This window comes from Halichoerus grypus, chromosome 5 (assembly GCF_964656455.1).
Source record: "Halichoerus grypus chromosome 5, mHalGry1.hap1.1, whole genome shotgun sequence".
NCBI lineage: Eukaryota > Metazoa > Chordata > Mammalia > Carnivora > Phocidae > Halichoerus > Halichoerus grypus.
Genome location: NC_135716.1, coordinates 61,597,687 through 61,621,911, shown reverse-complemented (window position 1 = coordinate 61,621,911; position 24,225 = coordinate 61,597,687). Strand labels below are relative to the sequence as shown.

General features: G+C 39.5%; 1 protein-coding gene across 1 annotated transcript in view; it reads right to left on the bottom strand.

Moving 5' to 3' along the window:
* The window catches only part of SLCO5A1 (solute carrier organic anion transporter family member 5A1), a 132,896-nt gene that overhangs the window by 12,917 nt on the left and 95,754 nt on the right, over positions 1–24,225 (bottom strand). Inside the window, exon 4 of the mRNA XM_036109390.2 lies at positions 15,013–15,211. Coding sequence (XP_035965283.1) covers positions 15,013–15,211 — 199 coding nt within the window. The remainder of the gene's footprint in view (positions 1–15,012; positions 15,212–24,225) is intronic.

Below are 24,225 nucleotides of genomic sequence, written 5' to 3'. Positions count from 1 at the left end.
CAAATTTATAGCTGTATTTAAACCTTATCAAGGAAGGCTTCTAAAGAGGTAAAAGTGAAATAAACTTTGTTCTTCACTTATGTCACTCTACAGAAGAAATTTTGTCATAAGACTTTGATAATTATGCCCACAAACTCTTGGATTCATATCGTTTTGTTGATTTCTTTTAAAAAATGTGATTCTAGACCAGTAATTCTCCACAGGGGCAATTTTGTTCCCTAGGGGACATTTTTGGTTGTCACAACTAAGGGAGTGCTACTGATCTAGTGGGTAGGGGCCAGGGATGCTTGTAGACATCCTCAATACACAGAACAACCCCCACACCAACCCCACGCACAACAACCCTGATGACTACATTTGTGCCCCCATGCACAATCTAAACCCCCACACGAACCCCGCACGACTCTCATTGCCCAAGTCTTAGTGGTCTTGAGGGTGAGGATGAGAAAGCCTACTCTAGACCTACTACTTCATTCCACAAATGATGAAATGGAGGTCCAGAGAGGCCAAATGATTCAGTATAATGCTAATTAGCACTGTTTTGGTACCAGATGAAAAGTGTTCTGTATCCATATCCATTACTGTTCTCTTCACTAGTTCTTCAAGAGCTACATTGCAAGCCATGACCAAATAAAAGGGGTTTATATGTCTGCATGTTTAGTCACTAAAAATGACAGGCTCCAAATCCATACAATATAGTTCTTACTATTGCTATTAAGAAGTTACAAAGAATTTCTTATTCAGAGCATGATTCATATTCATTTATGACCACCTCAAGCTTCCAAACACCTCTCTTTTATGGGTCTGTCTACTCAAGAGAAAGAAATCTAGGAGAATATAAACAGATGCTCAAAACCCACTGATGACAGGAAGCAAAAGCTTTCCTGAGTTCCAGAAACAGAGGCACAGTCCCAGGTCACCGTTGGGTATGTTTGCTTTTCTCATGAGAACATGACGTCTGAAACAAAGATATGATACAATAAAGCTCTAAGAAAATCAAAACAGTCAACAAATATAAATAGCAGTGAAAAGAAGTGGGCATTCACGAGAAAGTCATTAGGGGAAAAGGCCAGAGTGGCACAAAAAAGGAAAGACCCCAACATGGTTAAGGCTTTACACTGTGCTGATTTTAAAAAAGAAATAAATTTTAAAGAATAATTATGTCTTGTTTGACTATCATTCACTTTTCAGAAAACAGGCTGGGCTATAATAAGGGTATAAGTGTTTAAACCTGAATAACACCAAGCAACCACTCATTAGCCTGAAGGGAACCCACCACGGGAGTACAAATGCAAAGGGCTGTGAGGCACCACACTTACACTGTGCAAAGGGGCTGTGCATCACGCTTCCAATAAACTAAAGCATTTCGGACAAGTTAGCTTTATAAGTTAGAGGCTCCTGTTAGCTCAGAGGCAAGGGAAGTGTTAATTTCCAAGTGAAGAAAAAGGCCTCACTGGGACACCTGGGTGGCTCAGTGGGTTAAGCGTCTGCCTTCGGCTCAGATCTGATCCCAGGGTCCCGGGAACGAGCCCCGCGTCGGGCTCCCTGCTCAGTGGGGAGCCTGCTTCTCCCTCTGCCTGCCACTCCCCTTGCTTGTGTGCCTTCTCTCTCTCTCTCTCTGACAAATAAATAGAATCTTAAAAAAAGAAAGAAAAGAAAAAGGCCTCACTAACAAGTGGACGGACAAACAACTGCAGGGTACGAGTTGCAAGCCTGAGAGTCACACTTGAGATATTACCGCAAGAATTGCAGAATTACAGAACTAGAAAGATGGGAGCGGTCTCTGAGATTATCTAGTACCACATGCTGGTTTTAAAGAAAAAGAAACTATGAGAGATGTGATGACATGCCCCGCAATCATTCCCGCAATCATTGAGGCTTCAAGAAAACCAGCCACAGGGAGACCAAATGAACAAAAAAGGGAAAAGGAGCAAGCTTGCCACCCAATCTTTATTAAATCAATTGCTTAAGGATCAACGTTTACTTAAAGTAATATATAATAATCAAACAGACCATGGTTTAACATAAGTTATAATGTCCACCATGGGGCCATGACAGCTGGGTAAGGACACAGTTGCTCTCAAATGTCTCAGGACACAATTGCTCTCAAATGTCTCTCTCTGTCTGTCTCTCTGTCTCTGCCTCTGTCTCACTCTGTCTTGTGCACATGTGCATGGGCACGTGTGTGCGCGCGTGCACACACACACACACATGCACACAAAGTATGTCAAATCACGCCACTCAAAGACCTAAAGAATACTTGGACGTCCCCATCTGACATACTTCTAAAGGTCACTGTAAATCAAAGAGGAGCCCCCTAACCATCTTTCTGCCTCTCCTTAAGTGTCTCCCTATTAAGAAACATGACAAGTGGGTATCCATGCATCTTATGCTCAAGTCACATGGATTAAAAGAATATGATTCATGTAGCAAATACCTTTTTAGCAAAATATACTAATCAACTAGAAAAAATTGATATCTTTCTCATAATATCTTAATCGCTATCAATTTATCTCAACCTTCAAGAAGACTTCAATTAGAATGTTTCTTTTTGATTCCACTTAAATTCTTGGCTTCATATTAAAATGCTTCCCTGGCTATATATAGTTGTTCAATTTCAGGTTTATAATTATTATTATTATCATCATAATCATTGTTATCATTTAAAACTAACATTTACGGAGCCCTATTTTTACTCCAGGAATTGTGCACTGAGATCTCTATATAAATTACCTCATTTATTCCTCATGAGAATTAAAATTATTATGACTGTGCTTTCATCTTTTAGATGAGAAAATTGAATATTGGAGAGGATAGATACTGTCAAAGTTCACAAAGCTAGTAAGAGCCAAAAATAGATTGAATCATATACATATATCTAGAAATGAACTGTAAGCCTATTAATAAAAGTAGCTAGGATAATCCAGAGACACACATACCTAACATCTCTTATAAACTGTTTGTCCTCTACTTTTTAGGAATTTCTTTTAAAATTAGTAATGTCTATAATAAATAAAAGATCCTGAATGGAACCAAAAGCTTTAAACAATGGCAGAAAACTTCTGTAGGTTAAGCTGTCTGTGAGACACAGAAGAAGAGATGAATGGTTTCATTAAAGAATTTAGAAATGATGTGGCCAGAAATGCTAGGTACCAGGAGAGCCGGTAGTAGAGTATATCTAAATACACCATGTGGCCGGAGCAGGAGTGTTGACAAAGAGGATGAAGTGCATTTTGGGAAAGTTGTAGCAAAGGTCTGAATTAACAGGCTATATTCAATTTCTGTAGTGTTAGCACTTCGGGTCAATAAAACCACATTGAGACAAGTAACTTCAGGGAAAAATCCCAATCTCTGAGATTGTGGACTTGGTTGAAATTGGTGGATCACTCCATCCAACAGTCCCTGCCAAACACAGAAAACTGAGAAAATGCTTCCTCGTCACTTCACAGCTCAAGAAATCATCCCTGGAAAAGTTCTGGCCCAGTAATTCAAGTCAGAAGTAATTTCAACCAGAAGATGATATAATAGATCTTAGTTTTAAGTTCAAAGAGATGACACTTGATAAATGAAAGATAATAAAGCTAGCATTATTAAATGATTAATCAAGACTCAGTACCATTGAACAATTCTGTACATGGACATCAGACTTAACCCCATTTTTAAAAATTACTTGAAGAAAAGGTAAAAAGGTAAAGGGCAAAGAACTCACATTATGCAATGTGTTTATATAAAATCTTATTTAAGCCACAGTGTTCCCAGTAAATCCTGACTCTTACAGCTATGAGATGGTTCTGACATGCCTGTGTGAAATACAGACACACAGGGGAAGCAAAACACACTTCCTAATTACAACTGCAGGGAGGGGCGCCTGGGGGGCTCAGTTGGTTAAGCGTCCGACTCTTGATTTGGCTCAGGCCATGATCTAAGGGTTGTGAGATTGAGCCCCACATCAGACTCTGTGCTGGGTGTGGAACCTGCTTGAGATTCTCTCTCTCCCTCTGCCCTTCAAGCTCCCCTCCCCTTCTTTAAAAAAAAAAAAGAGAGAGAGAAAATACAAAACAAAACAAACAAACAAACAAAAAGCTGCAGGGTAATAGTGGGTGCTGGGAATATAATTACTTGAGTTGGGAATGAGCCAGGATACTAACCAGAGTGCCTAGGATCTTTCATTATGAAAAATCATCAAATTCTCAAATCTGAATTTTTTTCAATTTTATTGTATTGTGGTTAGAACACTTAACATGAGATCTACCCTCTTACCAAATTTTAAGTGTACAATACAGTGGTATACAGCAGATCCCTAGAGCTTATTCATCTTGGTTGACTGAAACTTGATGACCATTGATTAGTAACTCCCCATTTCCCACTTCCTCAAGCCACCATTCCACCTTAACTATTTTAGATACCTCATATAAATGAATTATTCTGTATCTGTCATTCTGTAACTGGCTTATTTCACCTAGCATGATGTCCTCAGGGCTCATCCATTCAACCCATATTGCAAAATTTCTTTCTTTTTTAAGGCCGAATCGTATTCCATTGTATGTATACACTACATTCTCTTTATCCATTCATCTGTCGATGGATGCATAGGTTGTTTCCACATCTTGGCTGTAAGATCTGAATTTGCTAGGGGAACGACTAACAACATGTCAGGTTCATTCTGCAAAAAGACTGACTCCATTTTAGCTCAACAGGAAAAGTTCATCTTTCTAAAACATCTCAATCCCATCCCATATCAGGTATTCGGGTGCCTCTTGAGCACTTGATACTAATTCAATGATGGATCGTCATGAAGATTCACCGTGCTGGTGAACCTGGAGCTTCTCAGACAAGCTTTAATAAATGGAGATGACTTATTTACTGTGCTTGCTTCTTTGTGTTTTTTTTTCTTCTTTCAGAATATTTTAAAAATGAAAAACATTGCATTCAGAATCAGAGAAACCTGGGTTCAAATTCTAGTTCTACCATTTTCTGACTGTGTGACTCAGCAAGTTATTTAATATTTCTGAGTTTCTTTCTCTTATTTCAATTGAGAAAAAAAATACCATTTTAAATAGTTATTTATCAATTGCTTATTATGTATGGGTTTTATCCTATTTTATCCTTTCTATATTTCTGAGAGATTGGTACTGTTACTAACCCATCTTAATGATGAGGGAATAGAGGCACAGCAGGTAAGGAATGTGCTGAGTACTTTGTTCGATTCTCACAGCAGTTCAACAAGATAGTATCTATCGGTATCTTCACCTTAAAGATGTGGAAACCAAGCACAAAAAGGTTAATGAATGTGCCCATACTCACACAGCTAGCACGCGGCAAGGCCTTGGTGAAAATCCAGGGTGACCTGAGAGCCACTGGGCAAAAGCAGTGGGTGTTCAGAACACAGCACTATGCCTGTTAACTCAGCTGCACCAAATATGAGGAAATGGGCACCACTGGCAGAAACAGAGGCAGTCTCTGTGGCTCTCTTGGTCAGGAGGTGGTGTGTGACTTAGGGCTGTGTCTATATGAAATACATAATGTAAAACGGCACCTGAGTTTTGTTTTCAGGAAGAACATAAACTCTGAAATAGATAATCTGGGTTTCCTTCGGTTCTACTCCTTATTAACTGATGACGTTGGGCCAATCACTTCATCTCTAAGCCCAGTTTCTTTAATTAAAACATGTGGGTAATAATACACACAGTAATGTTGTAAGCATTATATATAAAAGATATACATAAACAAGTGCCCACTACCATACCTGAGCCAAACAGATGCCTCACAAAGACTCCCTTCTTCACTGCCACTCCCTTTATCTCTCTCTTTATTGGCTTTAAAGAAGAAAAAAAAAATCCCATATGCAAGCCTCAAAATCATACAGAACGAAAACAGTTCTTCCTTAACAGGCCAACTCATACTGATGAGCAGGTTGAACAGTGCACAAGAGCACCCAGCCAAAAGAGCAAGGAGAGGCTGAAATGTAGCCCACACCTTGCTTGGAGAAAGGGTCCCCTTATTCTTCACACAAATAGAACCGCTACTCTAAAAGTGCCAAGCCTGTGCATCTACACCACCCAAAAGTGTTTATACGAATTCAATTTTAGTATACTATCTAATATTAGTATACTATCTTCCTAGAAGTATTTTGGAAGCTAGAGGAATTCTCCAAGGAAACTGGGTTTTTTTATTTTGCTAATTTATAAACCCTGATGAAGTCAGGTTGCAAATACTGGAATGAATGGATCCTTGAAGCAGCCTAAAGCACACCTAATCAAGTTTTTCTTTATTGAATACAGTTAAATGAGAAGAAGTATACCATAAATCATGGATTTAGATAAGTAAGACATTTATTTTCACCAAGTTCTTACAAGTTCAGCATCACTAGATGAATAACATCAAACAAACAAACTATGAATAACATCCCTGTACAGAGGTAGATGTCAGACATTCATTCATCTTTTAAAGAAGAAAAGGGAGTTTAAAGAAGAAAAGCTTTGTATGATCTAGAAGAGAAGGGAGAAGAGACAAGAAACTAACTTTTTCTGCACGTACTACGTGCTGGACTCTGTGCTAGGAAATATCAGAGAACTTCCCTAATACAATCCTCAAAATCAAAACTACATTTATTTAAAATGTTAGAATGCTTCAAACTGGAGGTTGAGGATGGAGGAAAGAGACACTGACTTCTCATTTTTTACCCTTCTGCAGCATTTTAATTTTTCAACTACATGTGTTTTACTTTAATTATGCTTGTAACCAGGTGTGACTGGCATTATCACCAATTTAACAATGAGGAAACCAATACTCACCAATATTCAGCGATTTTCTTGCAAGGTCACACAGCTAAAAAATTGATGGCTCTGGTACTTTTCTTTGAAAATAAAACCAACTTTGACAAAGGAGTTTGGGGGAAGAGGGGAGAGGAGGTCAAGAAGTTCTTTCTTGGGACCTCTGTTTTCTCACTAACACAGAATCTGGGATGCCCAACAAGAAAAACAAGACTAAGATAAAATACTTGAAGAAAAGAATTTTTAAAAATGCAACCATCATGGGGCATAGGAAAGGAAGCTGAATAGGGCCAAGAAATGGATTGCTCAGCAAAGATGAGGGCCTGCTAAGATTGGAACTCATAAATTTGTAATGGAGCCAATCAGCACAATTATATAATTTTTGCCCATAATGCTGGAGAGTCCAGAATCAGTTGATTCAGGATTGGCAAGACAGATATGGTGCTAAGCAAGGGCTTTAAAGTCTTGAGGGGACTTGCAGTTTAAAAGCAGGTAAGACAACGAGTCTGCCTTCCCTCCCTGCTGAGTATGCACTTAAAATTAAAGCAAGTAAGATTAAAAGGAATAAAGCTAGCAAAGAGGAATGGAAAGAGTGACACCAAACTTCATGAAAATAGCAAGTGGATAGGCAAAGTTTATGTGATGAGCAGATCCCACCTTGGAGAAGAGCCAACCTGCCCCATGCACCCTCCACAAGGCTCCACAAGGTTCTGAGCTTAAAGTCATCAGATGTGGCAGAAGCCAAAGGTGAGGATCAAGCTGAGGTTTGAGGGAGAGAAAATTGTATCGGTGGGCCCTTCCTTTCTCATATGCACTCACCTCCACCCCCACATCAGAGCCCAGACATTCTCTGGAAAGCTCTTCTCTAAAGAGATTGGAAGAAATTAAAATAGCAAGCTTCTACTCTAGATGTTGACAAATGAGAATAAAACTCCCTCATTTTTGTATGGGGGTGAGGGTGGGGCACATAACCTGAAAGGTGCTAGACTGAGTCTTGTCAACCTGTAAAGCCCAGAATAAACAAACAGAAAAACTGACCCTTAACATCAAATGGCAAAATGTGAGGCATAAAAACAAGGTAAAGAAAAAAAATCTAATTATATACACAGATCTGAGAAGATATTACTCCTTAAAAAGACATCAGAATGTTATGAAAAGGGAATACTCAGAATACAACAAAGAAAAAAGTTATTCTTGAAATAAAAAAAATTTTACATAAAGAATGGAAAACAAAGTATGGAGGAATCTCTCATAGCAAAGGACATAGGAAATATGAGAGAACAAACTACACATACAGGCAACCAGTCTGTAAGTTCCAACATCGGATTAGCAGGAGTCCTGAGGAGCGCATGGAAAACGGAGAGAGTGAGTAAAGCTATAGCAGAAGAAAACTTCTCTGGGATCAAGAAGATAGACATGTTATATTAAGATGGATCAGAGGGTGCCTAACATAATGAATGAACAAAGCCCTGGGCCAAGACATTCATTCATCCATTCCTTCCTTCATACAACAAACGTCCTGAATTGCTTCAGATGATGGGGATGCAACTATTATGGAGACCGCTATAGTAATTGTTCTTGAGGAGCTCATATTTTAGAAACAGGAGGCATGAGCAGTGGAAATAAATAAATGAGGTAATTTCAACTAATGGTAAGTGCTATGAGGAGACTAAGGAGGAGTGATGAGATAAAGAATGAGGGGAGAGGGCGCCTGGGTGGCTCAGTCGGTTAAGCGTCTGCCTTCGGCTCAGGTCACGATCCCAGGGTCCTGGGATTGAGTCCCGCATCGGGCTCCCTGTTCAGCAAGGAGCCTGCTTCTCCCTCTGCCCCTCCCCCTCACTCGTGCTCCCTCTCTCTCCCTCCCTCCCTCTCCCTCCCTCCCTCTCTCCCTCGCAAAAATAAATAAATAAAATCTTTAAAAAAAAGAATGAGGGGAGAGTGGGCTCCCTTCAATTGGGCAGGGAGGGGCAACCTCTCTGAGAAAGTGACACTGGAAGGGCCCAGCTAAGACAAAATCAGAGGGGAAAGCATTCCTTATGAAATCTCAGAGCACCTTGAATAAAATATTTCCTAAAAACTTCCAAATAAAGTTGGCCACAGACAAATGAGAGCTAGGACTGGAGTTAAATTTCTTATCAGCAACATTAGATATGGCTTCAAAGTTCTCAGAAAGGTAATTTTTAACCTATAATTCTATGCTCACTCAAACTATCCTTTAAGTGAGAGAAGAATAAAGACACTAATACACTGACAGGCTCAGAAAATTTTACTCCCAAGTACTCTTTCCTCTGACGGTATTTGGGTATTTTTCTCTAGCAAAACAAGGAGTTAACAAATAAATAAACAAACAAAAATTAGTGGATACAGTTGAGATCTATGAAAGGAAGTTCCAGGATATAAATTATGCCTAGAGAGCCACTAGTCCAACTGAAGCAAGATTATGGAAAAAGAAGAACTCAATAAAACAAAGTAGATGTTGAAAACTTAAAAAATATGCATGAGCATGGGAAAGGCCAGTAGTCAGGGAAAGAACAGGCCGTTTGAACTCAGGGACAGACAACACAAGAAATAGGGTGGTCCAAATATGATACAGTTTTAAGCAGATGCCCATCCCCACCCTAGATAATGGATGACTACTCTTTCCTCCACCTCTTTATTTTCTGGAGAAAATGAACCAAAGGCTCTGGACTTAAGAGCATCACACATAAAGGAGCCCTTTGGTGAGATGCTAGAATGGTGGCAGGGGAATTAGGTAAAACTCTACAGAATGAACAGAAGGACCCAGGCCCTTTCCCATCACCAGCCCACACTCCCAGCTCTAGAATGACAGCAGGTAGGCTAACAACCCTGAACCCACCCCAATACAGCCACAGCCAAGAGACAGGAGAATCCTGCTCCTGAGGAGCCAAAGCACCCCAGAGGTAAGACCTCGGGTTCTGACACCTAGCACCCCAATGAAAATGCCAGTTCCAGCCCTCCCATTACCCGACAGGGAGATCCACCAAATGACAAGCTCTGCCATCAGACACAGAGCACCTACTCAGCTTCTTAAATTCGTGTTCTTCAACACTAAGAGAAAGCTAAGGATCACCAAAATGTAATGGAAATTTCCAACATAATTGAGACAGCAAAATAAATAGACAGCAGGTATTCAGAGGACATAGACAATTCGGGAAGGAAAAGAAACTCTCAATCATGTTGGAGAAGTAACTGAAGATATTCCACCCATGAAGCAAGAGGACTAGAAGCAAGAAACCATCAAAAATCAACAACAACAAAATGTGGAAATTAAAAATACAATATCCAAAATAAAGATTCAGCAGAAGACTGAAAAAATAAAGCTGAAGAAACCTTTCCAAAAAGTAGGACAAAAAATGAGATAAAATAGATGATAAAGAATAAGTAGAGGACCAATGAAGGAGAGAGAAGAGAAAAAGCAGTGAGAAAAAAAATAACAAAACTTAAATTAAAAAAAAAATGGAACTGAAGGACACAGTTTCCAGACAATAAAGCTAAGTGCTCAGGAGAGGGGGGGAAAAAATTCCAAAGTATATCATGGTGAAATTCAGGAATACCAGGCATAAATTGGAAGCTCCTAGAAAGGAAAAATAGGGCAGACATGAAAGACTGGCAAAAAGAAAGGCCAGACTTCCCACAAACAGCATGAAAAATCAGATGATAATGGAGTAATAACTTCAAAATTCTGAGTGAAAATGATTCATCCAATCTAAAATTCTTTACCCAGCCAAGTTGACAGTCAAATATGATAGTTTTTTAAAGCTATTTCATGAAAAATCTTCAAAAACAAAGAAGTGACAGCCTGTCTAGCCTTCTTCTAGCTACTGGAGGATGTTCTCTCACAAAATGAGGGAGGAGCCAAAAAAGAGGCATCCACGGAGCCCAGAGAACAAAGGTGACAGCTGGGCAGCAGGACCAGAGAGCACTGTGTCCAGATTAGAGCACGGGCACCAGGGCTCCGATTTAGAAGACTCCAAGGGCTGGAAAGTGGAATCATGAGTTCATCAGACAGGTGAAAAATCACAGTGAGATCTTTTGAGCCCTCAGAGAGTATGGGAAGCCAGACACACATTCAGAGAAAACAAAGATAATGAAAATAAGACAAATTCCAGGAAAATCAATGCTGTACAAAAGAGGAAATCTCCTCATGACACACTACTTGTGTCTCAGCAGTTAATAACACTGTCATAATCAAACACGAGAAATATCAAAGAAGGATTTGACCACAATATATGAAAGGAAAGCTGCACTCCTCATTTACTAAGATAGGAAGTCATAAATAATGTCCCAGTTTGGTTAATTTATACATTATGTCTTAAAAATATAGAGGTGAATACCAGAAGAGACAGCTAAGAAGAATATAAAATTATTGCCCTAGGAAGCAGGATTGGTCAGGAAACTGTTGGTTTTTTGCTTCTAACTTCTTAATTCTACTTGTTTCCAACTGTAATAAAAATAATTCAATAGAAGTGGAAATTATTCTTAATTTATTAGTGATGACTGATAACAGAGCTAACTTTCAGTGAGCACTTACTGTTGGCCAGGCATCGAGCTGAGAGCTTTACACGTTACTCATACTATCCTTGCCTGTAGCTTCTCAAGTGATTCTTATTGCTATAGACTAAATATTTGGGTCCCTGCAACATCCATAGGTTGAAAACGAACCCCCAGTGTGATGGTATTTGGAGGCTGGGCCTTTGGAAGTGATTAGGTCATGAGGGTGGAGCCCTCATGAATGGGATCGGTGCCCTTATAAGAGGGACTCTAGAGAGATGCCTCACCCCTGCCACCACGTGAGGACACAGGGAAAAAGACGGCCACTTATGAACCAGAAAGTGGAGCCTCACAAGACACCAAATCTGCAGGTAACTTGATCCTCAACTGCAGAACTGTAAGTAATAAACTTCTGTTGTTTCTAAGCCACCCAGTCTACACTATTCTATTTCAGTAGCCCGAAGGGGGACTAAGACACTATTATCATCACCCTATTTTACAGATGAGGATACTGAGGCTTACAGTTAAGCAAGTGGCCAAGCAGAGTGAAGATGCAAAATCAGATTTAACTCAGGAATCTGGGCTCCTAGTCTATACTGCCCTTAAATTTTTAAACACATTATTTCCTATGCCATTCTAATAGTCACTAAAAGAAGCTATGTATCAGTACATGCATCACCCAGACACACATCTACTGATGAAAAAAAGATTCTTGAGACAAGTGACCATATTCTATCATCTACATAAGCTCTGATTGGCAGTTCCTCTTTTTTTTTTTTTCCTGATGTTCTAGGTTGGCTAAGTGAAATTAAAGCTTTTCTTTTTCAAATTTCAAGTGGAACATTTTATAAGATAAAACTCCACTAAAAATCAAAAGGAAACTGTGCTTGTTGACAGCAAACACCAAAATCTAGGCACTGGAGTTCTGTCCAATGAGCAGATCCTAACAAACCCAAATGTATAAAAGTTATGGTTTTCTTAACACTCCAAGAAGAATTTTCCACCTTCTTTTAGAAAGCATGTAGGAAATCGATCCTCAGATCCACTGCTGGTGAAGGGGCAAACTAATACAACACCTGGGGAGTAAATTTGGCAATATTCATTGCAATCTCATTTCTGGGAATTTATCCTACAAATACATGGCACACAGGAGAAGTGACATATGCATGAAGTTATTTATTGCAGCATGATTTTTAACGACTAAAGATGGGAAACTGCCTTTCAAATGGGGACTGGTTAACTTACAAACAGAATTAAATGGAATGTTACAGGCAGTTAAAAGGAGTGTTTAAAGCAATGTCCACAATAGCCAAACTATGGAAAGAGCCCAGATGTCCATCAACAGATGAATGGATAAAGAAGATGTGGTATATATATATATATATATATATATATATATATATATATATACACACAATGGAATATTACTCAGCCATCAAAAAAATGAAATCTTACCATTTGCAACGACATGAATGGAGCCAGAGGGTATTATACTAAGCGAAATAAGTCAATCAGAGAAAGACAAATACCATATGATTTCTCTCATATGTGGAATTTAAGAAACAAAACAGAGGATCATAGGGGAAGGGAGGGAAAAATAAAACAGGACGAAATCAGAGAGGGAGACAAACCATGACAGACTCTTAATCATAGGAAACAAACAGGGTTGCTAGAGGGGAGGGAGGCGGGGGAAGGGATAGGTGGGTGATGGGCATTAAAAAGGGCATGTAATGTAATGAGCACTGGGTGTTATATGCAACTGATGAATCACTGAACTCTACCTCTGAAACTAATATTACACTATACGTTAATTAATTGAATTCAAATAAAATAAAAAAAATTTTTTTAAAAGGAGTGCTTAGGGCACCTGGGTGGCTCAGTTGGTTGAACGACTGCCTTCGATTCAGGTCCTGATCCCGGAGTTCCAGGATTAAGTCCCGAATCAGGTTCCCTGCTCATCAGGGAGTCTGCTTCTCTCTCTGACCCAACCAGACCCCCTCTCATGCTCTCTCTCTCTCTCAAATAAATAAATAAACTTTTTTTTTTTTTTAAGGCATGCTTAAAAGCATGGACTCTGAATTGTTTGGGGTTAAGTCTGGATTAAGTTCTATGTAACATGCAGCATAGTCACCCTGGGTCACAAAATCCTCAATTTTCAAGGATTTTGTCAACAGTTTGTTTAGCACAGCAATTATTAAAAATTAAATTATATAAACTTATAATTAAATAACTATTTCAAATATAATAAATACTCAATTCATCACCTCCTAGTTATTTTACTATACTGTTATCTATGTCTTGACTAGGCTATTTAGGTCTAAATATCTGTATGAGAGAAATATTATATAATGGTACGTGACTGGGCATCTCCTCCCAGCTTGGTGTTCAGTATCTTCTTGTTAGCTTGAAATCAGCCATGGTGGGGATATTTACACCTCCGAAATTGGCAAATGCTACAGATGGGAAATTTTTTCTTAGCCATGTGTTACATATTATCAGCATACCACCAGTATGTGTGTTCTGTACCTCAGTTTTGCCATCTGTAAAATCAAGATAATAATAGAACCTACCTGATAGGGTTGTCATGAGGATTAATGAGTTAATATATGTAAAGCATTAGAAGAGTGTCAATATAAGGGTTAGCTATGCTTTGTATTATTATTATTATTGGCACAGAAAGATCTCCAAGCTATATTGTTACATTTTTTTAAGGTGGGAAAAGTACGTATGAATGCTATCTTTTGGATATAAAACAGGGAAGATTTTAAATACATACTCATAGTTTCTTTTTTTTTTATTTTTTTATTGTTATGTTAATCCCCATACATTACATCATTAGTTTTTGATGTAGTGTTCCATGATTCATTGTTTGCATATAACACCCAGTGCTCCATGCAGAACGTGCCCTCTTTAATACCCATCACCAGGCTAACCCATCCTCCCACCCCCCTCCCCTCTAGAACCCTCAGTTTGTTTTTCAGAGTCCATCGTCTCTCATGGTTCATCTCCCCCTCCGATTTCCCCCCCTTCATACGCATAGTTTCTTATAGAAAGAAGCATTGGCAGAATGCACAAGAAATGAATCCAAGTGGTTACCTGGTTCGTCTTTGATTGGAGAAATGAGGCGGAGGACTTGGGTAAGAGCAAGACTTTTCAGTGTACATTGTATTTTCATTGAATTTTATGTTTTTAAACTATGTGGATGTATTGTCTAATCAAAATGTATTAAAAAAAGAACAATTTTGGGGCGCCTGGGTGGCTCAGTCGTTAGGCGTCTGCCATCAGCTGGGGTCATGATCCCAGCGTCCTGGGATCGAGCCCCACGTCTGGCTCCCTGCTCCGCGGGAGGCCTGCTTCTCCCTCTCCCACTCCCCCTGCTTGTGTTCCCTCTCTCGCTGTGTCTCTCTCTGTCAAATAAATAAATAAAATATTAAAAAAAGAAAAGAAATAAAGAACAATTTTCATTAACCCAACAAGCATTTCCTCATCTGCTGTAACCAAAATACTATGGGAAACACTCTGTGAGGCTTGAAAGGAACATTGACAAAGGAGAGACCATCGTCCCTGCCCTCCGTGCATGCGTGCTTCAGCTTGGGGAGATGAAACGTGCACGGGAGACCTCCCTGGTTGGGGGAACACTAGTTCGACCCTAGGGTACCAACACTATAGGGCTTTGCACTTCATTCATGATTAGAATAACATGAAATGGCTCTTTCGAGATACTTACCCTGTTGTATAAGGGATGTTTATGCCTCCTAGGTTAATACTTTCACATCCAACAATAAATAGGGTTGAAAAACACAGTAAAGACACACCACTGCAGATCATGGCTAGTTTGGCAGATTCTCTTGCACCAAGTTTCAATTTCTTTATAATGTAGCCTCCCAGGACAATACCAACACCAGCACTGGGGACAATAATAACACCTAGAGAGAAGAAGGGAAGGACAGGATTAAGTGAAGTTACATATACTATAATTTGTTTTCTAATTATTCTGTTTCTACTTACTTATTAGTATTAAAGTAAAAAAATAAAAAATACTGTAATCAATAAATCTTCAATGTGTATGATTTTATAGTATAATTTCTTTTCAAAGGACTCATATCCAAAATGTAAAATGACTTTTACAAAGCAATAAAATAAAGACAAGCAACCCACTAAAAAAGTGAACAAAACTTGAATGGGCCCCTCACTAAAGAGGAAATCCAGCTGGCCAATAAACACATGAAGGTGTTCACCCTCATTGCTAAGAGGGAAATACAGATTAAAACCATAGTAAAATACTACTCTACACCATTTGTGTTGATAAAAATTTAGAAGTCCGATACTACCACATGTTGGCAAAGATAGAGAGCCACGGGCACTCTACCCGGCTGGTGGGATGTAAATTGTGAAACCTACTTTGAGAAACAGTTTGCCATCATATGCATCCTGTAGATGTTGAAGATATACGCATCCTGTAACAGGTAATTTTATTCCTGGATCTACACCTTGAAGAAACTCAAGCACACGGGGACTAAAAGAAGTGTACAAGACATTTGAAGCATCATAATAGCCAAAAACTGGAAATAAACCGAATATCCATTACTGGATGCATTGCATGTTGTAAGTTCATGTAACAAAATGTCACTATACAGCAAGAAATATGAAGGAATATAGTAACACACAACCATGAGGATGGATCATACAAATACAATATTCAACGAGAGAAGCAAAACAGAACAGAACACATGACATGATGGCATTTGTAAAAAGTTCAAGTGCAGTTAAAACTAAACGATTTGCTTAGGAATGCATATCCAGGCAGTGCAACTATGAAGGAAACCCAGGATTTAAGTGTCATAAACGCAAGATAGTAGGGGAATAGGTGGGGCTCCTGGACTACTGAAAATACTCCATGCCATGACCTACGTAATAGTTACACAAGTGTTCACTTTATGATTATTCATTAGCTCTAAATTTTAATTAATGTATTTCTGTGTGCATTATATTTCACAGCCTTTAAAAAAAAAAACTAAAAAACAGTTGTATTGCCTGCCCCAAGAACCTTATAATCTAATAGAAATACACAAATCAGAGTACAATAAAACAATTATACAAAAGACAAGGAGAATACAGGGGAAAAAGCAAAAGCATCTGAGCCTTCCCTGGGAGAAATCAAGGAGGACTTCACAGAAGTAGCAGTATTTGTACTGAACAAAGTATGAAGAGAAAAATAAGGTTAAGACTGAAATGAGACAACTATGTCACTAGAGATCTTGGCAAGAGCAATGTTAAGGATGTTGTGAGGGAAGAAGCCAGACTGCAGTGGGTTGAGATGAGGATTTAGAAATTAGAATTCAGATTCTTTCTAGAATTTAAGATATAAAAGGAAAAACAGGGTCTAGGGTAAGAGTGGAGTCAAGGTAGAGTTGGAGCTTGGGGTGTTCGTTTGCTAAGACAGGAGAGGACTATGCATATTTATATACAGACAAAAAGGCTAAAAAGGAATGGGAGGTTGAATGTGGAGGGAAAGGTTATCTAATAATGCCAATGCAAGATCCTTGAGAAGTCAAGAGAATATGGAATTAATAGCACAGATAATCAGATTAGCACTGGATGGGGAAAGAGAGAGAGACCCCTTCATTCAGGGTGGGAACAGGATAGGGGAGAATAGGATGGGGGATAAATCAACAGGTGGGTGGTAGCTCTTCAAATTGTAGCTTTTCTGTTTCATTATTTTTCCATCATTTTGCAAAAATCATGTAATACATGTTGCAACAGAACACTGGAAAAGCACAGAGAAGTATGAAGGAACAAAAATCCACTGCTTACATTCTGGCATATTTCACTCTAGTCTTTTTTCCATGCTTTTTTACTTTAAGAATTGATAACATGCTATAGATTCTTTTTTTATATAGCTTTGGTTTTTATTTCTGGGTGGTTTTCTGTTTTGTTTTGTTTTGTTTTTTTTCTGTATAACTGAAAACAAAACTAACTCTTAGAGGAAAGGGATATGGAGAACTTTAAATATAGCCAAGGGTTAGAATAATCATTGTAGGAAAGCAAAGTGAGTGCTAAATGAGAATATGTAATAGGCTTTGCAAATGGAGAGTCCAGTGGGTCCAGATGATATTAGATTTCAGAAGTCTGCAGCTGCACCAGTGCTCACGGTTGAATGGTTTGCTCCAGCGTGTTCAGCAACCCACGTAAAGGAGCAGAGGATTAGATTAATCTAAAATCTGAGCTTTGCCTGGCAACCAGTGTTCATTTTGTAATCCTCACCAGAGTCCTGATTTTATAAAATCAGTAATGGCCTCTTTACAGATGAGGAAATTGACAGCTCAGAGAAGTGACCAGCCCAGTAGCGCACACAAAGAAGAGAGAGTCTAAGGGAAACAGATCTCTGATTCCCAGCCCAGCGCTCTGTCCACATCACCACAGATGTCTCTTAGAACTGACAGGTCCCTGGAATCTTTCAGGTAAATTGACCAGAGCTCTGGGCTCAAATGAGCTGGTTAATAAAGTATCATCATCATTAAGGAAAAGTGCATGTTATCTATACGAATCAATAGGCAAAGCTTTACCTTTAAAGTGAAAGTGATACATCCATGAAATTCTTATTTTAGTTGAACAATTTACACTGTTCTAGACCTGGGGGTAACAAACAAAACAAATCTCTATGCTCATAGCTCAAGTCCTAATTTAAAAGCAATAAACCTTACTTGACTATGCATCCTACTTGGTATTCAACTCTTAAAAACAGGAAATTTGTCATCAGTAAATATGAGGTTATATCAATCAGAGGGAAGACCCCTTAAAATTTGCTCCAGATGTCCCCTGCCATCTAAATCTCACTGCACTATCCAAACAGAAATTCTGACCATTCATGATGCTAATCTGTACATCGCTCAGAACTCCAGCTTAAGTAAGAGACCCAAATGTTCCGTTGTTAGAATATTAGGCATATGGGATGGTGTTGGGGAGGGGGATGGGGGACAACAGTAAAACCTGCTCACTGTCCTTTCTGAAAGCCCCTGAGTCTGGGGAAACCAGACTGTACAGAGCATGGAGGGGCTGGAAGTTGGTTTCCCGCCCACCACCACACTGTTCTCTAGTCCTTCCCAACTTCCCCACTCCCTTGTGGGGAGAGGGAAATACAGGCATCCCCTGCTTTTCCAAGTTCACATCACACCACTTCCGCATTTATGGAAAACCTCAGTACTTGTGTTCGCTAATTAAAATAAACCCAAAGAAGATTTTCACTTTTTGGGGGTGAAAAAAACCCCACAAAGGTGACCAGTGAAAATAGCATTCAGCATTTGTTTTGCAGCGAGGGGTTACAGAGGCAGCGAGAGTGGCCCCGCCAAGCTCCTTCCCTGCCAACTACGCCCAGCGTCTCAGCATCAGGCCCCACAGCTCTGAACTGTACTTTATCTTGATTTAGTCTGCACATCGTTAGGAAGATGTTCCAAAGGTATCAGAAAAGCCTAAGAGAGGTTGTTTCTTGAGTCTGGGAATGCTCAAAATTTTTTTCCATATAAATTATTTGTAATTGCTTCTCCACTTTATGCCATTTCAGCTTATGAAAGATTTCATTGGAACACTCGACTTTCAGATAGCAACGGAAACCTGTAAATATGTAAGATGGGCTCTCCCAGCAGAAGCTGCCCACCTGCCACTCATCATGTCTGAGTTCAAATTCACCTCACTGGCCCGTGCTCATCCCTTCCCTCAGTCCCCAGAGAGCGCCCCGCCTACTGCCTCCATTCCTCTGGAGCTTCTGCTCCCTATCAAGCCCCTTTCGTAGTCCTGGCAGGATGGCTCTGCAGTCCCTGAGTTTCTGTTCCTCGCGCCCTCTAGTGGCCAAGACATAGATGGGACCCGTCAGGTACAAAAGGATGGGTGGGGAAAAGCATCAAGGACTTGTGTATGAGGGGAGAGGGAAAAGGACTGAACGTGGAAAGATGGAAATACCTGGACCAAGCCCAGGGACCCAGCCTAAGGTACAGGTGGTAGAGGATAGAAGCCAAAGCAATGTCTAAGAGACAAATGCAGGTGACAGTGCAGGCCACATGGACAAATTTCCTGAATTCAAATCTCAGCTCTTTCACCTACAAACTGTGTGTCCTTGGACAAATTTCTAAATATTCCCAGGCCTTGGATTTTCTCATCTGTAAAATGTGGATACAGGGGCGCCTGGGTGGCTCAGTTGGTTAAGCGTCTGCCTTCGGTTCAGGTGATGATCCCGGGGTCCTGGGATCGAGCCCTACTTCGGGAGCCTGCTTCTCCCTCTCCCTCTGCCCCCCACTTGTGCTTGCTCGGTCTCTCTAGTGCTCTCTCTCTCAAATAAATAAATAAAATCTTAAAGAAAAAATAGTATCTTCCTCATAGGTTGTTAGGTTTAAATGAATTAAGACATATAAAGTGCTTAAAACAGGGGCACCTGCCTGGTTCAGTCAGAGGAACTACGACTCTTGATTTTGGGGGTCGTGAGTTCAATCCCCATGTTGGGTGTAGGGATTACTTAAATAAATAAATAAATAAATAAAAACTTTTAAAAAATTAAAAAAAAAATAAAGTGCTTACAACAGTGTCTGACCCCATAGTATATACTTAATAAATGTTGGTGATCATCATCATCAGAAGTATGAACATCATTATTATCTGCCTAACATGAATGAGTTTAACATTTGCACAAATAAGTATATTGGAATTAGGCAAAATTTCTATATGCTATTTTATCTATAGGATTGAATTTAAACTACTCCTAATGGCCCAACTAAACCTCTATGTGTTCTTTTTATATAAACCTTTGTTTGATATTTAGCTACCATGTGTTCTTAAACACATAAACCTCTGTTAGCTACTTAGTTACTGTGTGTATATACCTGAATCTAAAGAACTCAGGGCTGCATTAGTTAGCTGTTGACAAAGCAGAGAACCCTGCTTTTACTTCCTAAATCGTCTGCCAACACCCTACTGCTTTCCAGTTGGAAATCTTTTTATGTACTTATGTGTCCAAGCAAATTGACATGTTAATTGTCCTACTTCCTCTCTTTCTCTTATATCAAACATTGTTCCATAACATTCAATTCTGACGTTTTTCCTGAGTTGCAATACTGCTTTTGCCCTTATACTGTATAGCCTCATGAAGCCAAAAGGTCTTTACGAAAAGATGATATTCACTGAGTTACCAAATATTAAAGCTACTGGTGGAATTTTTCCTCTCTACTCTAGTTTTTGTCAATATGCAGAAATGACCTGTATTGAAAATGGATACATAAAATATACATCTGCTTAATGCATGATTTGGGACACACAAAAAAACCTTGAACTAAAAAAGAGGAGGATGAAATTAGGGAACCCGCTCATCATCAAGAATGTTCTAGGCTCAGGGAAGGGAACTTCCATTGTGCCGCTATTGCTTTTGTTAAGAACAACAATCTGCTTTCACGGTCAGGGATGACCCTTATCGTGAGACCTGCCACTGTCTGTTGTGTTTACTTCTTTCTTTCCTGCCAGACTGTAAAGCTGTTGTACGTGGCGGGGACTATATCTTTATTATCTTCATACCTTTTAGCACTTACCAGGACCTGGAAATGTATGGATGAAAGAACAAACTTTGTTATTTAGAATTTATTATATAAAAACTTCAAAGGACTTATTCATTTCAGTTTTCAATTATTCCTGAACTAGGCTATATCTTATTTTACAAAGAGGAAATCTAAAATCTAACTTGGGACCAAAATAAGCAAAATACATCCGTTTAAAACCGGCAGGCCCTAAATGATGCCTGTAAAATTTCACTGTTATCAAAATTCCGAATTGAACATTATTAGCAAAAGTTTAACTGCCAAACCACTAAAGGTGACCAAGCATGTAATGTCAGTAGCCCTCTGAGAACTCTTTTCTGTTGCGAAATCACAATGGTGCAGAATGTGGTGAACTAAGAACTCAGAATCTTAGATGTCCTCAGTGCTCTTTTCCCTAAATTCACTGATCCTTTCTACGTATTTCACACCCAAAGTTTTCTTCCGTTAAACTGAAAAAGAAATGGCTTGCAAACATAAGACTATAAATCAGTCAGTAAAAATATGATTGTAAGCTATTATGACTTTGAGGTTCTGCTGCTACCCTAGGGAAGGGCAGCTGGGCACGGGGGAGGGAGGAGGAAGCAGGATGGGCATCTGGAGAAGAAGGAAGTCCAGTGTGGGTCATTCTCGTTCATTCATTCTCTCTTTCTCCCTCTCTCCCTCTCTTTCTGCACACACACACACACACACACACACACAGGTGTAGACTCTATGCCACATACAGTATCCCAATTCATTCTCAGAATTGTTTGGATTTTGAGTGGCTTTGAAACAGAAGGCGTCCTACAAACAAAAGTATCTTAGCCTAATTAAAAGCATTTTCCTTTCATAATAACTCAAAATCATGGTGCATCTTACAATTTATGGTGTCTTCGACTGGAAGGAATATAGCTTCGGGCACCTGGGTGGCTCAGTCACTTAAGCGACTGCCTTCAGCTCAGGTCATGATCCCAGGGTCCTGGGATCAAGTCCCACATCGAGCTCCCCCTGCTCAGCGGGGAGCCTGCTACTCCCTCCCCCTCTGCCTGCCACTCCCGTGCTTGTACTCGCTCTCTCTCTCTCTTTCTCTGTCAAATAAATAAATAAATAAAATCTCTAAAAAAAGGAAGGAAGGAATATAGCTTCTTTCCACATCACAGATGAGGAAATATCTCATGAGTGGTAGAGCAGGGAAACAAACTCAAATTCATTTAACTTTTCCAAAGACTATGCTTCTAATCTTATGATACAAAATAAATGCTTTTCCTATCACCTAGGGTAAATTATTTTACCCTTTTAAGCTTCTGCTTTTCCTTGCAAACATTTTCTTACAGGAAATAAATATCAAGGAATAAAAGAATTTTAAAAGGAGAATAAAAGAAGAGAAGGTCTTAAAAATGCAAACCTTGAGGCTAGCAAATTTTAAATGCTCTGAGAATATAAGCATGCCTTTTCACAAACTATACATAAATCCACAAAGTATCACAAAAGCACAATACATCTCTTTCTCTTTCATATCTCAATATCACCCTTGTGAAAAATGTCAGAAATCCCTTCATAAACTATGATTAGGTGTATCATTACAATGAATGTATTTATATTATATATATATATATATATATACTTTGATCTCTTTTATAATTCAGTGGCTGTTTTAAGGCAGGGAACAGACTGTTTTTCATTAAATCCATAATATTTCATAGCATAACATCGAGTCAAATTATAAATTAGGGGTAGCAAAACATAGAACCATGCCCTGTTTGGCTGGATTAGGAAAAGCAGCCCACGTGTATTGAACTGAACAGCCACCAGTTCCTGAAGAGAAGCCTCTGGGCCGGATGGTTAGAGGACAAGGTGCCAGAAGCCGACCTCTCCGACCACAGCTTCCTCTTCAAGTACCCGGTGGCAGGCACAGTGTGGCTCAGATGGGACCGCCTGCAGCCAACCAATAGAGAATGCTCCGAAATTTCTAGCACAGCCTTGCTGAAATTACCAATAAAGGCTTTCAATGGGATACAAGCTTCTAAAAGCCTCCGCCTCCATGACTTCATCATGGAGATATCAATATAAAGCTCCTATTTAACTCTTACTAAGGCAAAGGGGGCTCATTCACCCAGAATAACACTTTCTTCAACTCTGCCAACACAGGGAGACTCTGTATAGTAACCAGAGGGAAATATGAGATTCCCAATCTCAGGGATTCAGGGTCCCGGGAGCACTGACTGAAGGAAAGGTAATAAAAAGGTACATTCAGCAGAGAAAACAACCACACTTTTCATTTCAGGTTTTTGCAAAGCTCCGGCTACAATAATACATAAAAGCAAATGCCAAGCTGCATCATGAAAGGGATTCGAAAATCAAATCAAATTAATATTTCATCTTTTATGGCGTAGAAACGTTAAGTGTTTGCTGCATCTAGGCAATAAAACCCACAGAGGGCAAAAACAACTTGAAATGATGAAATGCAAAAATCAGATGTTTACTTCCATTTTTCACTGGCTCTGGGCAACTTACGGCAAAACAGCGAAAGCTTGAACCAAATTACTTGCGAAGGAGGAAAAAGCTTCTTGTAGAGGAAATTTTACAGGAGAATAATAAAGTCTTGGTAACTTTTTCAGTTATCAAAATAAGCCTCAAGCAAAGAGCTTGGTGTTAAGTTACTGCACTTGGTTTCTGTTCACAGAGGCAAAGCCTACAGACGTGGGCTGGTGCCAAATGCAAACCCTCTTCCGAGGCCCTGCGGGCAAGATCCATTTTCTGTCAGCAGTTTTCAACTTCTCCCCTTTCCATTGTTGTCCAAATCCAGCAGCTCTCGGAGCTTTCCCATTGAGATGGTTGATCGTCATTACGCCCACTAATAGCTGAGCCACAAAAACCTGACAAAGCTATCCCTCCCCTGGGAGAAGCAAGCAGATTTTTAAAACTCTATTTATCTGAAATTTTGAGAAAAACTTCTAAACACCTAACCAGACTTGTTAAAGCACCCTTGCCCCCCAGGAGCCAAGTGGAGATTTGCTCCTTAGAAACGATTTTAATTCTACCGATTTCTTGAGAAGAATCAGAACAGCCATTTAATAAACACAGTCAACTCACTAATCTGAATATTCTGTTCCTCTTTTTCTTTTTTATTTACAGCTTCATTAAGCTATAATTAATAAACCATGCAATTCATCTAAAGTGTACAATTCAGGGATGCCTGGGTGGCTCAGTTGTTAAGCATCTGCCTTCGGCTCAGGTCATGATCCCAGGGTCCTGGGATCGAGCCCCACGTCTGGCTCCTGGCTCAGTGGGGAGCCTGCTTCTCCCTCTCCCACTCCCCCTGCTTGTGTTCCTTCTCTCACTGTGTCTCTCTCTGTCAAATAAATAAATAAAATCTTTTAAAAAAA